At 32.1% G+C, this 19181-nt stretch overlaps 1 protein-coding gene across 1 annotated transcript in view; it reads left to right on the top strand.

The window, feature by feature from the left end:
* LOC140434412 (uncharacterized) overlaps nucleotides 1-12910 on the top strand; it is a 55721-nt gene extending 42811 nt beyond the window's left edge. Inside the window, exons 3-4 of the mRNA XM_072522656.1 lie at nucleotides 5841-5959; nucleotides 8078-12910. Coding sequence (XP_072378757.1) covers nucleotides 5841-5959; nucleotides 8078-8893 — 935 coding nt within the window. The 3' untranslated portion in view covers nucleotides 8894-12910. The remainder of the gene's footprint in view (nucleotides 1-5840; nucleotides 5960-8077) is intronic.
* The last annotated feature ends 6271 nt before the right edge of the window (nucleotides 12911-19181 follow it).

Genomic DNA, 19181 nt, shown 5'->3' with positions numbered 1-19181 from the left:
TACGCCTTGACCAGTGCCTGGCACGTGGTACGCACATATTCAAACAATTTTATATCTTTTTGTTCTGTTACAGATTGCCATGGATCGAAGACCAGGGCCTTCAAAGGCAAATAAAGCCCCGAAGAAAAAGTGTACGTGTGACAATAAAAGAAAATTCATACATGATGAACATGAAGAACTGCGTGCAAATCATAGTGATAACAATCCCGAATTTAATCCTACCAGTGCCTGTGAATCGGATAAGAAGATAGAACTAGAATTACCGCTAACTACATCTGTAACTACAACTTCTTCCCTAGTTAACCCAATTTTTACAAATTCTGCTTCTACTATACCAGTTGCAAGAACTACATCTTCTCAATGTTCATACCGTGAGGTACAAAAGCCAGCTATTACATTTACAGGTGTTGCTGGTATTCGTGTCAACGTAGGAGGGACAGAGCAGATAGATTATTTTACTTATTGGTAACGGAAGAGGTGTGTGACATTCTTTGTGCTGAAGCAAATGCACATGCAGTGGAATTACTTTCGAGAAGCGGTATTCAATCAAGAATTAGTCGTTGGAAGGACACTACTAGAAGTGAAATAAAAACGTTTTTTGGCCTCTTAGTCTTAGTTTTTCAGTTAAAAAGAAAACATCTAGGGCACATATTAAGACAGTATTACTATCGAGTACTTCAATTGACTATCCAGGAAAAAATAGACCTCAGGAGTGGGCCAGGGAGGAGAAGACACTCCTGAGTCGCTCCAAAATCTTCGGAAACGGTTTGGGCTCAAATAGGTCGAACTACTTAGAAGTGCTGTAAGCAAAATTAAAATTGCCATATTAACAGCTCAAGTCCGCAACGGGTAGAGCACCTGAAGAAGGAGATTCTTTTAATTTTTATTACATTAATTATTTGTCTTATTACATAAATTTTCACTTTTTACATATCTAAAAGCTCCGTCACTGTCCTTTAATTATTCTGGTTCAGAATAAATTATTCTACAAAAAAGTAAAATTCTAATTAAAAAATAAAGAAAACACGTAACTTATGTGTAAGCATCCTTGCTAGACGTCTCTTTGCATCTACGTTGTCTAAAAATATTATGGTGCGATGTAAAAGACACAACATGTCATGAGTTCGAAAATTAAAGGCCTTATAAAAATTCATGAAGTGTCACTTCACATGCGTTTAATTTTTAAATTGATACGTAAAATTTTATTCGTAGAGTAATATCTATCATTATTGCACTTATTTAAAAAGCTTTAAATTTACTGTAAAATAAACCGTAGTCGTAAAATAAATCGTACGTAATTTTTATATTACAAAGAAGAAAAAAATCTACAGGCTAAATAATTTCAGATGATGTAAGTAATATTAGTTTACAAAATAATATCGTCACAATACGAAATAGTTCGCCACGACACGTCACTACTATCTATACTGGCGTTGTATTAATTTTTTAACGTTAGTTGTTAAAAAATTCATTTTAAACTATACTCAAATTTTATTTTTAAACATCTTATTTGGTTTATATAATAATTATATTTATATTTTATTATTAATGTATTACTTACTCTGACCACAAATCTCTAACTTTGACGGGTCTATCTAATTCTTTATAGATTAGTAATGTACCCTATTGATAAGCAACACTTTTAAATTTTCTGGTGCCACTAGCAGACTAGCTAATTAAATTAGGAAGATCGAAATCTAATGTAAAAAGAAGAATAAGTGGCTGTTCTGGAAGAATATCTAAACGACAGAAACAGATGATCAACGTTGGAGACCATTTGGATATACCATATACAGTGATGAGTGTCTTACCACCCGGCAAAATAGCGGAAAGGATAGAAGATTAAGTTGTGAGATAGTACGCGATAAACTATTTCTTAGACCTGGCTATTTGACTTTAGTCATAATTATACGGATGACCTCGAAAATATTTTATTTTAATAATTTCTAATGTTAGAATAAATGATTAAATAAATTAAGAAATATTATAGTAAAAACCATTAATTAGTAGCGATTTTAAATTATAAATCTTTAAGTTAGTTAATAATAAAAATAACTCAACTAAAATATTTGACCAAACTAAAGGTAGGTATGGTCAGTCTGAACACAATTATTGTATGTGGAATTGGTGTAATAGTTAGAGACGTGGTCTATTGACAAGAAGGTTGGGGTTCAATTCACACCAAGGAAAAAATTTTTCTTTTTATTCAATCAAAAAATAATAAAAAATTTGATACATATTAGGTAACAAGTTTTCGAAAAACTCATTATTTCCAATTTATTCTTATTCCAATGTTATAAAATAGAAATACAAAATAATTCAAATTTAATTCCAGTTTTACAGTCTTCAGTTGTGAATGCAAAATAATCCGGTGAAGACTGTTTAATGTTAAATCCATCACTAAATTCTTAGTGTTAATATCAATTCCTCTGTACAGGTAATGATTTTCAAAACAATTGGAATGGATGCGCGCGAACAGCTGCCTGCTTTACAGCTAACCAAATCATCAAGCCTTCAGCCATCAAATAATAACATATCGAGAAGTGTTTTTGCACGATAAACAGAAACTTTTTATTGAAAAAACAATTCGTAAAAATGGTTTTAACGGTCGAGGAAAAAGTGCAAATTGTTGTCTGGCATGTGAATGGATTATCAGACAACAATTTGTAAATATGTTTCCAAATAGGCCGGCTCCAGCACGATCAACAGTGCAGTCTATTATACGTATTTTTTTTTACTTATGGATCAGTGTTCGCTCCAAGAGGAGTTCGTAGACGAAAGGAGGTAAATCCAGATTTGGAACTAAGGAACACTTTGATTTGTGCAAGTATTGAGCAAAATCTTACCCAATCAACATCTCGTCTCGGAGAACAATATGGAATTTCAACATTTAGAGTAGGTAAAATTTTGAAAAGACATGGATATCGTCCCTATAAACTTCATAAATCCAACGAACAATTCCCTGGGGATTAATATAGACGTTTAGAATTTTGTCAAACTGCAATGGAAATGTCACATCAAGATGAACATTTTTTAGAGAACGTTTTGTTCACCGATGAATGTACGTTTTCATTGCATTGCCGTCATAATTCAATGAATGCTCGGTATTGGTCTCGAGGAAATCCTCGTCAGATTTATGTCGCTCGTACCCAGCGTCCTCGAAAAGTAAATGTTTGGGGAGGCATAATAGGGAATCATGTCATTGGTCCATTTTTTATAGACGGTATGTTGACTGGGCGGAAATACTTGGAACTTCTGCAAAATCAAATTGTCTCAGCCCTTCGTAATTTACCAATAACTTTCGATTACATATGGTTTCAACACGATGGTTGTCCTTTACATAATTCTCGCATCGTCAGTGAATATCTCAGTGCGACTTTTCCTAATCGATTGATTAGTGGTCACGGAGATATTTTTTGGCCTGCAAGATCACCTGATCTTGCACCTTGTGATTTTTTTATGTGGGGATATATCAAGTCCAAACTATATGGAATTGAAGACGATAGGCTTAATTCTCTCCAAGAATTAAGAGAAACGGTCTTTGATTCAATGAGAGGTATTAGTCCAGAAACATTAACTAATGTTAGACGAAACTTTTATAATAGATTGGGTTATTGTTCTGCTGCTAATGGAGGCTTATTCGAACATTTTTTGTAAATACATTTCACTAGAAAAAAATACGTTTATTTAGAATATTTTTATAGAATTTCTACCTATTTAAACATTTTTTGTAAGTACATTTATTTAGAACGTTCTTTTATGTTTGAAGAATTTTTACTTTATTTTCGAAAGTACGACATTGTTTTTTCAATAAGATTTTCATGTTTTACTATAAACACTTCTAATAAAGATTGAAATAAATGTTTAGTGACTTAAAGCAAAACGATATAATATCTGCATAATTTCAAATTTTAATTTTTAAAAAAGTAAAACCTCTATGTTGGATTCGAACCCTGAGCTCCTGGATGAGAACATCGTGCCTTGAACTCTGATCCATCAGACTTTTATAATAATTATTTAGTGACAGTTTGGGTTATTGTTCTGCTGCTGTTCAAATCATAGTAGAAATTATTGTTGGTTAATAATTTAACACTTTAGATTAAATAATCACTATTAATTAAATTATTTTATTCACATTTTTGCTTTATTGTGGTCAATCAGTTTTTACTTTATGCGAAATTAAAAAATGGAAATACGTCACACATACGACGTTACACATAATAATTATGACCGAGGTGATTTAGCTCGAAGCTAACGTCTAAAGGTGTGAGACTATCGATAGTGGTAATGTAATGTAATGTAAATTATAGGTTTCTATCGATTATTTCTCACTTTTACGAGTTTCATTTCTTTTTATTTTACAGGGCAACTGTGTTTTCTATCTCTTACGTTAAAAAGCCGGGTGGTAAGACACTCATCACTGTATAATACATACTAGGACAAGGTGTTTTAGATGTTCACAATATAAATCAGAAACTCGAACTACGACTATTTGTACAGCGTACAATGTGCCTCTATGTAAAAATTGTTTTTTACCACATCATTCATAAGAAGTAATGTTTTTTTTTGTGTAATGTACTTTTTTTATTTTAAATATAAGTTTGTTTCTTTACTGATGGGATTTATTTATCATACCGCTTAACACTAATGGGACATATATGTCCCATGTCCTTTCTAAGAATACAAGGACACGCAACAATGTAAAAAATATCAATCACATTGTCTCTAGGTCTCTAGGTATCAACGAATATCATTAAAGTCATTTTGTTTGATGGAAATAGTTGGAGAAATAGGAGAAATGAGTATTGGCAAACAAAAGCCATAACGGCAAATTAAAAAGATAGGTGGATGGTATAACGGGAATTTTATTAGCACTGCCAAAAATTCTTTCTTGAAAAATAAACGAAAATTAGACAAAATATAACAATCCGCTTTTAAATTGGGATAATACCTGCGATAGAGCATTCATTGATAGACAGAACCACAGTTGAATCAACGAGTCCGCCCGATGAATTTTAATATTTTTAGTTTCGATATTGTTTTCATTTGGTGCTTACTGATCGTTAAATTAAAAACATTCTTATATTAAAAAAATAGTAAACATTAAGATGCTATCTTACATTAACTATCATATAGAGATACTACAATTCATAACCAATCCCTTCACAATAATGAATTAAGCCGCATTAAGCAAGTAACAATAAACCATGGTTATGAATTAAAATTCACAGGTAGTTTAATTTAATTATTAACAAATTATGCTAACCAGCTATTAAATCTATCTAACCTATTACACGAGACAAAACACGGTTCGTCAAATTTATAAACCAATCAGCTGAGAAAATTGCAAACTTCAATTTGATTAACTTGAGAAAAAAAGTATTAAAACAGCTTTAAAAAATCAACAGTTTTTTTTTGGTAAATAAATATACAATAATAACGATAAACACGAATGATAAAACAAAGTTCAAGAGTAGAATATAAGATCTCTGGTAAATGCCAAGAAGTATACATAGGTCAGACAGAAAAGAGTTTAAAAAAAGTGTAACGGAACATAGAGCTAGTTTTTCTACGGTAAAAAGAACAACTTATGCCAACTATTAAATTACAGAAATCCACTACGTATTTGGTATACGTAATAACATTTTCTACTTTTAATGCTTTGTATATGCCAGATATTTGTAGCAATATACAGGATACGATAATGGTCCCAATATTATTATTAAGAATACGTAGACATTGTAATAATTTTTAATTGTTTAAATTATTTGAAATAAATTAGTTGTGCATTTAAATGTTTTTAATAAATATTCTTATTAAAAATTTGTTTTTTTTTTCAGATCTATTTATGAGATATTACGAACCAGTATGCTACGTTCTTTATAAAATATATGAACCCTTGGATCGATGTGAGAAAGTGTTTATGAAGATGTCCAATATTTGCAATCTAACCATTCAGGTGAATATTTTTGCTCAATAAGGTATTTTGTGTAATAAGTATTGGTAGATATTGTCCAAATTTATTATGCCTTATATGACTAGTATTGGGTTTTACGTACATATATTAATATTGAAGTTCAATATCACAAATTGTTCTAGGGGAAAGATACAATAAATATCCACTGCCCAACAGAAGAGGCATTAAAATTTCCAAAAAGTTTCAAAAAATAGTACTACATCAAGATTCTGAACTACTTTGCAGCCAGATATTAGCATCGAAAAAAAAACTACAAAATGGAAACTCTTCTATTACCACCTCAGGGAAGATTTAGTGGTTGAAAGTCCTAGACACCAAGGGTAATATGAGTATACGGTCCTTGCTACTTTAATAGAAAGTAAATTTTTACACAAAATAAAACGAAAATCCCAATAACTTCAGAAATATAACCTTACTGAACTCAGTTCTTAAACTTATTACCAAGTAATAGCAAATATAATTAGGAATAAGGTGAAAATATCTAAATAACAAGGATTTAGGATTAATATATAACATTTCCAAAGGATATCAAAGCGCGGTTGCCCAAATCATTTTTTTTTGTTCTGGTGATCTTACCAACGCGTTAAGTTAGGAAAAATTCCAAAAAAGTTACGGAACTAATGACCATATATAAAGCATAAAAACCCTAATAGAGCAAGTAGTGAAATACAGTAAACCTTTAGTGCTAATATTTGTCGATTTCACAGAGCTTTTGACACAGTAGTTGAGCTAAGCAAAATATTACAGGTGCTTAAACAATGCAAGCTAGACTATACAAAAATTATTAAACAATATATACCTGTAGGTAGGCACCACCCTCTGTCAAATTAAATACTAATAGTATTCGCATAGAAATTGAGCTGTGGGTTAGACAAGGAGTCCAATGTCATCTAAACTTTTTAATGCTGTGCTGATACATGCTTTTTGGATTGGCTGACAAAGGAAATAAAAATAGATGGAGAATATCGATACAACTTACGTTTCCCCGATGATATAATCATAATAGCTGCAGACTTAGGAATGGCAAAAGAGATGGTACAGAAACCGTTTGTGGCTACAGTAAATGTAGGTTCAAATAAAAATATCTCGAAAAAAAAAATGTCAAATTTGGTACCCAACCAGAATATCAGTACTGGTGGGCAAGAAATAGAAGTCATAAATAAATATAAATATCTGGGACATAAAATTATGACTGTCAGGGATAATGACACATGAACCGAAGAGAAGAATCGGTCTTGGGTGTACAGCACAAGGAAAACTGTGGGAAATTTTTAAAAGTGAACTACCAACATGTCTGAAAAAAAGGAATTTTATCAAAGCGTCCTTCCAGTGTTGATATACGGAGCAGAAAACTTAACTTAACAAAAGCCTCGACTACCAAACTGACAGTCACATAGAGAAGAATGGAGCAATCCATTTTAGGAATAACTCTGTTAGAAAAAATAAAAAACGAAGAGATCAGGAGAAGAACCCAGGTGACTGACGCTATCTAAAGGAAAGCCAGACTAAAATGGAGATGGTCAGGACACCTAGCTAGAACGACCTATAGAGCTGATGATTTAAGAAGGTTAATAAAAACTAAATAAAAAGAGCAGCGCTGGCTAAACGGGGTTGAAAACACGAGGAAGGGACCTATGTTCAGCAGTAAACTTATGAGACTATGTGATGATGACGTGATAAAAAATAGTAAGAAAATTGTTCACCGAAATTGAACGAAACGTTTATAAGTTTAATAAATATAAAATTTTTACTTGATCAATGTAGATAGCCATACAACACCAAAAACAATTGTCATAAAATTATCCGCAAACTGTTAGGGATATAATCGTTAGACTAGAATAGCGATAAATTGGGTCAGGAGAATGACAATGGGATACTGATATAGAAAGTGACTAGTAGATGAGAATGATCTTTATAATAGACAAAGCATGACATAAATGGAACAAAGTAAAAGTAGGACATAAAATAAACAAAAATTAAGGGATAAAGGGATAATACATTTAGTTTTAATATAAGACATAAGGAAAAAATACATTTTAAATATATTTTTTTATAATTTACTATTTAATGTTTAAACAGTAATAATTTATTTTGTTTCAGTTGATTTTCTTCATGATGTGTGACAGAGTTCTACTTTGTAACTTCAGTGGTACCCATTGTCCACAAAAAAAGATCACCGGTCTTTATTCCCTTATGTTTTACAACGTAATAGCGTATTGTACGAGTTATATCAAGGAACTTATTGAAAAAGAAGACTGGTCAGTAACAGTAAGGATGACACAACACAGCAATATCAAGCATGTAGCAATGTCAGCTACGAAGATTGTTTTGGAGTGGACGAAAGCTGTGACATTTGTCATAACTGTTACCTTTATGTTGCTGGTATTTGGACTGGAACAAGGATTAGAACACTACCAACCTACTGCGCTGTATACGTTTGTAACATGGACGTACTACATGTGTACAGAAAAAGTATTTGTAGATCTATTCCTGCCCTTGCTATTGTGGTTGAAACTTAAATCACTAGAAGCATTAGAGCCCTTATATGCGCCTGTAATTTTAAGATATTATACTATTGGTTTAGCCGCTATTATATGCATATTCTTAAGCTTCCACGGTCAACTACGATTTACACTCCTAGCATTTTATCTTACAGTATTTTTAAGAATTAAAGATATGGTTATAAACTGTCTTAAACAGCTAAAGCACGAACAAGCAGTTTTAGGTCAGTTCAGACATGCTACTGAAGACGAAATTAAGAACTGTGATGATGTATGCGCTGTTTGCCTTAGTCCTATGGAAAGAGCAAGAATTACACCTTGTCACCATATGTTTCATGCAACATGCTTGCGACAATGCTTAAATAATTCGACGATATGCCCTATTTGTAAGAGAGAATATACGTTTGTATACTAAATACAAAATTGAAACCGATGCATGTTTCTTTTTTTTTTTTTTCTTTTCATTTGATATGTGTCCCAATAATAAAGAAATAAAAATATAAAATTATGATCTTCAAAATGAACCGAAACTAAACATACTTTCGTGTCATCAGAAGTTAGTTTACAATCATTTCCTCTTGTTCGGATAAATAGTTACAAATTTCACGGAACTGTTAATGCGTTCTTTTATCATCATTATCCTGTATGCGTTCACTGCTGGACATAGGTCTCCCTCAGCTCTTCCTATCTATCTCTGTCTTGAGCGGCTTACATCCAGTTACGTTTTGTCCATCGATTGTCTGATAATCTGGTGACGTGTACTGCCCAATACGTGATTTTTTCGATAGCGTCTGTTGTTTTTGTTCTACGACGTATTTCTTCGTTTGGCATACGGTCGCTCAAAGAGACACCCAACATCTAACGCTCCTTAGCTATCTGAGTAACACGAATCTTATTAACTACCTTTTTTGCGATATAATTTTTCAAACATTATTATTGCATTATACATACGATCGGCTATAAGGACGATATTATCTGCAAATCTCAAATGACTGAGCTTCTCTTCATTTATGGGTTGATACCATGCTCGTTCAGATGTGCCTTCTTACAAGTATGTTCTAAAAGCGTCGTGAATAGCTATGGAGAGACTGTGTCCCCTTGCCGTACTCCTCGCTGTATACAGAATTTATTTATTTCTTGCATTTCAATGCTTTTAACATTTTCTGACGGCTTATGGTATCGAATGCTTTCTCGTAGTCGACAAATATTAGTGCCAATGGTTTGTTGTATTCTGCAGACTTCTTTACCACGTCAAATATCTAAATTTTAAGTTTAAATGATCCAATGTTTTACAGTTTTCTGTCTAATTGAAATTCATTTTATGATACATTCTCATGTGTGTCTCAGCCTCGTTAACAAATTTCTTTCAGGCTTCCCTATCTATCGTCTTTATCCATCTACCAGCTATAAAAAATCGTTAACTTTTTAACCCTTAACCCGAAACATAGTACTTTTATTGCTAATGCGAAATATATGGTCTATTGGACCAGTATAGGTAAAAATTGAAATAAATCAAAAACAAATGTAGCATTTGAAGAGAAAAGCAAAATATTAAAGGGTTTATTAGGTATAAACGAGCAAAAAAAACTTATTTATATATAAAACTTACATAAAACAAAATGTGTAATATAGAAAACAACAATATTAGGCGTAATTAAGTAACAAACATATATATTTCTAGATAAAACAAAAAATATACTACAGCTACCTACTTATTTTGAAGACAAGTAACGCAAACCTTTCTACTACACTTCAAACAAATAGCATTTGAGCAACGCACACATTTATAATTTGTCTTCCTCATTTTTGATGATGGACAAATGCTACACAATTTTCTTTTAAGAAGCTTCTCGTCTGAAACATTGTCGCCGATATTCTCAACAGGCACTTCGGGATTTATTCCCAAAAAAATCTATCTGCTTTCTAAGGTCTCGGGGAAGATTTGTTTCAAGTCTTTACCTTAGATGAGGCTGAATTAGTTCAAAGGCCAAATCTTTTACAAATTTAAAACGTGGAAGTAATTTATTATCTTTGTAACAAAGGTAAAGGATGTAACTGTTGACTGAACTTATATTTATAAGTGTATAAAATACGGTTAGGGGCCAACGCCTTGTCCGGCGGTTTGCACTATAATTGGCACACTTCATGTCTAAAACACCAACTCCCGATTTTGTACTGTTATAGTATCAAATTATTTCTGGTTTTTCTAATTCATTGTCTTTGCTGTGATGCATAGAGGATAATAAAAGAACAGCTCTATTTTTTTTCCTACTTTTTCCTACTAATTTTCCTACTTTTATTAGCCTGGAATTCCAAAGGAACTTCTCGCTTATTTTTTTTTACTGTACCCACATACGTGAGGTGGCGTTTTTGCCACTCTGTGACTAACTCTATTGAAGAAAAATAGTTGTCAGCAGTAATATTTCGGTTAGAGCCCTCTATTGGTACATTGAGCAGGCTTGGAAAGCTTCAGTTCTTCTTCTGAAAGTCCAACACCATCCGAATCTTTTCCTGAGTATATATATCCATTATAGAAATACGAGTTCTTAGCATCTGTCATGCACATTACTTTTATGCCGTATTTCGCAGGTTTACTGGGCATGTAAATTCGAAAACCACAGTGACCTCTAAATGGAAGTAGCATCTCATCCACAGTTACACAATCTGACAACGTGTATAGCCTCTGGCAATTAGTCACAAAATTATTAAAAATATTTGAAATAGCCGCTGTTTTATCAGTTTTCTTCCGCTCTTCGCGATACATGTTATTGTCAAATCTGACACGACAAAAGTAGTTCAAATCTTTTCAAAGACATCGTTATTCTGAATATTGGCCGACCCAAAACATCTTTGGAAAACAGTTGAAGCATATCTTCATAAGAAGATTTTATAATTGAAGATAGCATAAAAAGCCCAAGCAAAGCCTTTAACTCAACTATATTTGTGCTTCTGTAGTTTGATGTATTAGTCGAATCAGATAACTTTTCTCTCATTATAATAATTTTTTGGTTTGTCCATGTTACAATTTGTTCCAATATTTCATCAGTAATCAACAACTTCCAAATATCTGATTTAGAAGGGTTATTTCCCAGAGTCCTGCTTACCGCTGTTAGGCCTCGTAATTATCTGACAATGTTATGTGTTCGTGTCTTTGTATTTCTCGGAGGCTCTGTTCCCTGCCACTGAAAACCATTTTTTCCTTTGAATATGTTCACATCCCCTTCTACTTGTAAAAAGTCGGTTCTGGATTGTAAATCATTCGACGGATCATCTGATTCCAAAAGTTTGTGATCTGAATTCGATTCTTCGCTGCTAGAGGGTTCAGTTTGCCGAATTACATAGTCGGGATCTTCATCCGAATCATCTATAACATCTCTCATGTCCTCGTCACTCCCTTGCTCTGATAAATATAAATCTTGATCATCGGCAAGTAGTAATCTTTGTATATTCTTTTCAAAATCTCGGTCAGATAGAATTACTTTTTTATTACGGCCAGTTCCGCTAGGTCCTGCTCTATCCATTATTACTACAAAATTAAAAATGTTTAGAGTAATTATGTTTATTATACAAAAAATATGAAATACCTTATTGTTTATTAGTACACAATCCGTAACAAGTGGCCTCCTAGACATATCATAAAAACACTGCATTTCGAAACACCTGGCTTACTAGACCTACACGTTTTGAAAACTACTGGTACTACGACTAACACTAAGCGATCGCTACGATACTACAGAACTATGCTTGTTTTACACTATTAAGAAGGTATTTAAAAGGACAGTGCATGCGGCTTACACTGTTGCCGCCATTAGCAGACTATCCTTTCGCTATGGTCCGTTAGACCAATGTTTCGGGTTAAGGGTTAAGCGTACTTAAGTTCAAATTTTTGGTTGTATTGCCCACTTAGCTGATCTGAGATCATTTAGGTTTTTATGTAATTTGTCATCTACATCAGATTTTTATTATTGTTATAATGTAACGCCACATTTTTCTTTTCTTAGTCTTTTTAGATTTTCTCCAGCTTTAATATTCTTGAAAATTATTCACCTTCACTCAGAACTGGTTATTTATCAAGCATGACATTTTTCCTGAAATTTCCTTCTTCCCATCTGTGTATTTCACGATATGAATTAGTAAAATTAAAGGTGATTTGTATGGGATTATATTTAATTTGTTTATCACTAGTATACAAAGTTTATTTTTTCGTTTCTAATTATAAATAAGAATTATTGTTTACCTTGACGTAACTTGACAGTAAATAAAGTTGCTACATTTTAAAAAGTTATTTAAAAATATTATTTAAAGAGATTTGCATCGTCATTTAATTTATGATAATATTACATTAGTTTTTAGTTTGTACTTATTTATTTTAGATTATAAGTTAGTATATATTTTTACATGTTCTTACACATTTGTACCATAATAAATTAAAAAGCATATTTGTATTGTTTTCCTAGAATCATTATTTGTCCCAAATTTTTTATCTGTTCTAAAAAGAACTGGAAAATCCAAATGGATTTCCGAAATGATTGCGGTAGAGTATTATATTTAGTTGTCCTTGAGTTGAAAAAGTATGAAATATTCTAAAAATACAAGAACCAGAAAATTACTAAATGCAAAATATTTATATAATTTTTTTGAAATACCAGAAGGAACAACAAAAATAGAGAAATATAGACAGAAATATGTACATGTTAGTCATGAAAAATTGATTACACTCCTACCTCTTATGGGAAATATCAAATGACCATTAAAAAGTGCCTGCTCCCATTATCTACTAATATACAGGGACAGGGCGAGTTGTGAGTTTTGACTGAACTTTCTATTCGTCATAACTTTTGAACGGTAAGGTTGATGTCTCCAATGTTTTGGTAAAACGTTACACATAAAAAGTTACAATAGAAAACTCATGCAACTCACAAATTTGTGCAGACGAAAATCCTCATGCGATTCTCCAGGTGGATTCTTCTCCATTTGAAAACTCCATGGGCTCAAATCTATGATTGATTTTGTAGTTACTAATAGAAAAATCCACCCAAAGCAGATTCTAGATATACTACTCAGCAGACGCAGGGAGTGAACACAAACTAGTACTAGCAAAAATAAGAATGAAAATAACACCAACACATTTTTTGCAATAAATCACCGAGAAAAAATTCAATGTAGAATCACTATGGAACGACTCTACAAGAGAAATGTGCCAAAGGAGGCTAGCATAGAAGATACAACTGAAACAAATAGACGACATCGAAGATATAAACGCGAGCTGGGAAAAAATTAAAAACAACATTGAAGAAGCAGCAACAGAAGCTCTAGAAAAACGCAAAGTCATACTGAACAAAAGAAACAACAACAATACACCATGATTCAGAAAAGACATAAAAGAGAAATGTAAAGAGAAACGAGAGGCCTACACGAAGTACAAAACATCAAATGCTCCACAATTCCGAGACACCTATAGAAGAATACGAAATGAAACAAAGCGGTTGGTAAGAAGAACAAAAAATGAATATTGAAAACAGTTTATAAAAAGAACGGAAAGCGACTTCTACGGTACACAAAAACAAATTTGGAGATTCATAAGAAACCAATGGAAATAAATGGCAGAATTAAAGGAATACAATAACATACCAGTAAACGAATGAGAAAGATACCTGACGGAACTGTTTAAAGGAAAGGAAAATAATAATCAACAAAATAACGTACCTGAATCAAGACACGAAATAGAAATCAATTTTCAGGAAGTAGAGATAGCTATAAATTCAAATAAAAATAGAAAGTCACAAAGACCAGACGGAATAACCAAAGAGCTTCTAAAACACGAAGGAGAAAGTATAACCCTTGAAATGACAAAACTTATACAAAAACTAATATTGCACTGCAAGATACCAGACGCATGGAGAAACAGCATAATGATACCAATGTTCAAGAAAGGAGATAAAGAAGACCCAAACAATTATAGAGGTATAAATCTACTGAACACCGCACTTAAGCTTACCACAAACGTTCTAAACAACAAAATCAATAAACTAACAACTTTATCAGATGAATAACAAGAATAACAAATATTAGATCCGGAAGATCCTACATAGACACCGTATTTGTACTAAGACAAATCACAAAAAAGGCCATCGAGTACAATAAACCAGCATGTCTATGTTTTATAGACCTAACAAAGGCTTTCGATCGCATCCAGGTCGAAGACATCTTACATCTACTGTATAAAAGAAACATGCCAATCAATATTATACAAACCATCGAAAACATCTACTTCCAGAATCGAATACAGGCAAAGATAAATGGAAAACTAACACAGTGTATATCAGTACAAAGCGGAGTCAGACAGGGTGACTCGTTAAGCCTACTCCTCTTTTATATAATAATGGATGCAATAATACAAGCAGTACTTAAAGGTAATGGTTACAGGTAAATCGAAATTAATGGGAAAATATTAAAGCAGGAAGCAAGGTTTAGATATCTGGGAATAGATATAACTAGTTACGGAGATGTTGAAGAAGAAGTACGGCTACAAAGCTTAAAAGCGAGTAAAGCGGCGGGATCTCTTAATGACACAATCTAGAAGAACAAACACCTAAGATACAAAAACAAGAATCTATAAAGCAGCAATTAGACCTATAGTAACATACACGGCGGACACGAGACCTGATACATCTAAAACGAGACGACTACTAGAAACAACAGAGATGAAAATACTCCGACGAATATCAGGGAAAAGTCTGATGGATAGGGAGAGAAGCGAAAACATAAGAAGAGCATGCAATATAGAAGACATAAATGGATGGGTGACAAAACGAAAACAGGAGTGGAACGAACACGTTAGTAGAATGGCAGAGGATAGGATAGTACCAATAGCATGAGATAAGTCACCAAATGGACGAAGAAGTATTGGCAGACCAAGAAAAATCTGGTGCGATAATTTAAACAATTTAGGAGGCTAATGTTGAAGAAGGAACAGGCTTTAAAGCCTACATACAAGAAGGAAGAAGAAGAAGAAGATTCTTGAATCCTGTTCGCAGTAGGTATACATTTTCAGTGAATGTTTTGATATAAGTAATAGACAGACAATTAGTAATAGGTCCCCACTTTTTTAATGCATTGTTGAGAGCTGCTGTGTACTTAGATTTTTTTTTTAAATATTTTGCCGAATATAATAGCCAATGTAGCCGCCTGAGATATGTACTTTATGCTCGATGGAGCTTCACCACATTTCTTAGTTGTGCTCGTCAACATCTTCGTGCATTTTATGGAAATATATGAATAAGACACGAAGGCATTATGCATGACCACGTCGATCACCGTGTTTTAATCTTGGTGACTATTCTTTATGGGATTAATTGAAAGAATTGTTTACCGAGAAAATATAAATACATGAAAAGAACTAATTGTCAAAGTTATTGATTCTTGTTAGTATTAAAATTAAAAGTGAAACTGAAACAAAACCATGAAGTGGAGATATCCAGGAGTGGCTAGTATACCTGTTGAATACAAAGCACGTGGTGTTCGTTTGTATTAAGGTATAAAAAATGCTTATTAAAAGGTTAAAATTTTTATTTTAAAGATCTTTTCGGAATTGAATCATTCCATCATCAGTTTACTAAAAGAGAGAGTAAAAATACCAATATTAAAAAACAAGTAAGTAAGTTAAAATTTAAATATATAGAAAGAACACGTTGGTTTTTTACTACTTACATAAAAAGTTGTTAAAAACATTGTATGGCCACAGAAACACATTGGAAGGACATCAGTATTAAAAAACAATCCTCATGGTATTTACAAAGGTATAATGCAATATAATGCAATAGACTGTTAACTTTGTTAATTAATATATATATATATATATATATATATATATATATATATATATATATATATATAATCGAACACCTCTCTACCCTAAGGTGTGAGGTAAATACAAATACAAATACAGGTTACAGATATACATTACATCTCAAATCCAATGAAAATACAGAATTTTTTTTATTCTATTCTGTGCACGAATTTTGTCCATTCTTTCTTGTTTTTTGCCTTATTTTGAGCTTCTGACCATTCCATTCCTCTACTTTTCAAAATCTGCCCTACTTCGTCATCCCAGGTTTTCCGTGGTCTGCCTCTGGTTTTAAATTTTTTCACTTTAGCCTTCCAGACTTGCTTAACGGGTCGGTTGTCGCTCATTCGGCACAGATGACCAAACCATTTTATTTGTTGTGTTTCAATAGTGTGTAGTACAGATTCTATGCCCAGTTCTTCTCTAACATCTTCATTTCTTATTTTGTCTCGTCGTGTTATTTCTTTGACTCGTCTTAGATATTTCATATCAATGGTTTGTATCTTGCTTTTTAATTGCTTTGTTAAAACCCAGCTCTCGCTTCCATATAACAAGATTGGTCGGAATTAATTTTTTTATTATTAATTAATTTATTTGTTAATTAATAAAAACTGAAAATGGGGCATCTTACATGACCCCCTGGAGCTGGTGAGGTTTTATCGACTTACATTACCTCTGATCTGTGCTGGAGTCTAGGGCTAACTGATAGAAAGATGGTATGAAAAATCAGTTAGTACCCGTCAATGTCAAGTGGAATGATGTAGTAGGAGCAAAAGTCATTGTGCTTCAGTTTGTGAATAGGCCGTTTTTAGTGAAGAATTGTGTTTTGTGTGTAGTAGGATCAATAGCAATTTTTGGTATTTTTTTTTCTGGTATTTTTTTTTAGATTATTGGAAATGTAATCCTTAACTCCTAGGAGGCCAATTAAACATTTGATGGGCCGACAGAGACGTTGTATAAAAACAGGTAGATTTAATTTCTTAAATTTGCTGTAAATCTCAATAATTTTTTCTTTAGGATTCTTTACTTCCTGTTCATTTTATTTAAAAATTAATGGGAATATCCCAGTAGTTGGCTGTATACCATAGTTTAAAAATTTATACAGAAGTAAAACACTTCAAATTTGTATCTTGTTATAAAACATTTAATTTAAAACTTTTTAAAAGTGTCGTCCAAAATTTACAGGTGCATAAAGTAACGTTGTGCAACTTGGTCTGTGTCGTTTTAACTGACAAGAACTACGTGTTCAAGTTGAGCAAAGAAACATGTTGTTCTTTAAGTATTAAAATCTTTATCCATTGTCATCGACCTAGGGTCGCATTAAAATTTAAATTTTTAAACATGTAAAACCATATAATGATGTCACCTCTACTATTTTAGTTTTAGCTTCAAGTACAAACAGAAGGCACTGAGGATGATCTGAACTAGATCGAAAACGTCACCTTATGCGCCTGTAAATTTTGGACGACACTTTTCAAAAATATTTAAATTAAATGTTTTATACCAAGATACAAATTCAAAGTTTTCATTTTATTTGTATCGTAACTTTTTTTAAAAATGTAAATAAATTCGTTTTGTATTTTTATTATTTTATTACTTATAATAGTATTTTTTTTTTTTCGTTAATTTAAAAAATATTAAACTGTTGTTTTTTAATAAAAAAACTGAGAATTTAATAAAACAACACTACCGATGAACCGTTATGAATTATGAGTAAGTCATTTTTTTTCTTTTACCCTTTGAAAATAGACTCACATTTGCAATCAATCCATCATTTACATATAGATATATTAGTAACAGGTTAGGTATAAGTTAGTATTGTAAAATCTAATATAACTCGTATGAACTTAATAATAATGAAATAATTTAAACGAGTATCTGGACCGAGGAACAGTTGTAAACAAAAAAATGATGCTCTTATTATTAAATAAGAATGCATCTCTTGTTTTGTTTGTTGTTCGGTACAGCACTAATCTGCGAGAACTTATCATTGTAACAAAATACATTGACCCATTTATACAGAGTCCTTCGTGTACTCAACTTTCATTTAAAAAAATCGGTTGCATGTTAAACTTTAAAAAACGTCTAAACAATTTAGATGTGAATGAAGAATATTTTTAAAAATTATATATTTATATATATATATATATATATATATATATATATATATATATATATATAAGTAAATATACTGCCATCCTAATATGAAAGGTCCTATCTGCAAAATTTGGTCTTCTTATATACTAAAACGCTAAGCCCTTTTCTTGTCCACCACTTTACTCAAAAACCGTATTAGATAATTAAAATATTTTTTCGGAATATTATTAGTATTACGTATGAGATTGTCAAGATATACTTTTGGTACAAAAATTCAATTCCGGTTTTGAGATGGCCGGAAGTTAAAATTTACTTTAAGTTTTAGACCCCACAATGTATATATGAATCGAAAGGTCTCGTCGAGACGAATCTAAATATGTACTTCCGGTTGCGATCCGACACCGGAAGTGACCCGAAACGCGCATAAAACGTCAAGATAGAGCAAATCTGACACCGGATTCGTGATCAGCATGCAAAATTAACTGCTAAATGATATCCATGTCAACATTTGATGAACTAAAAATTGCATTCCGGTTTTGAGGTCGACTTCCGGTTTCGTTTTTATTAGTCAAATCAATAGAGAATTCAACGTAGAGTTCAAAAATGTAAGTTCACGAAATTATCATTTATAGTTTTTGAGTTATTGATAAAAATATTTTTACTTCCGGTCATTGTATATATTGTATATTTTTCTCGCAAAATAAAAATTTCATTTAAAAAACTCGATGTCGAGTTGGTCTGCTAGTATTATCTATGTAAG

This window comes from Diabrotica undecimpunctata, chromosome 2, assembly GCF_040954645.1.
Source record: "Diabrotica undecimpunctata isolate CICGRU chromosome 2, icDiaUnde3, whole genome shotgun sequence".
Lineage (NCBI taxonomy): Eukaryota > Metazoa > Arthropoda > Insecta > Coleoptera > Chrysomelidae > Diabrotica > Diabrotica undecimpunctata.
The sequence above is the reverse complement of the archived record's forward strand: the minus strand, read 5'-3'. Positions and strand labels throughout refer to the sequence as shown.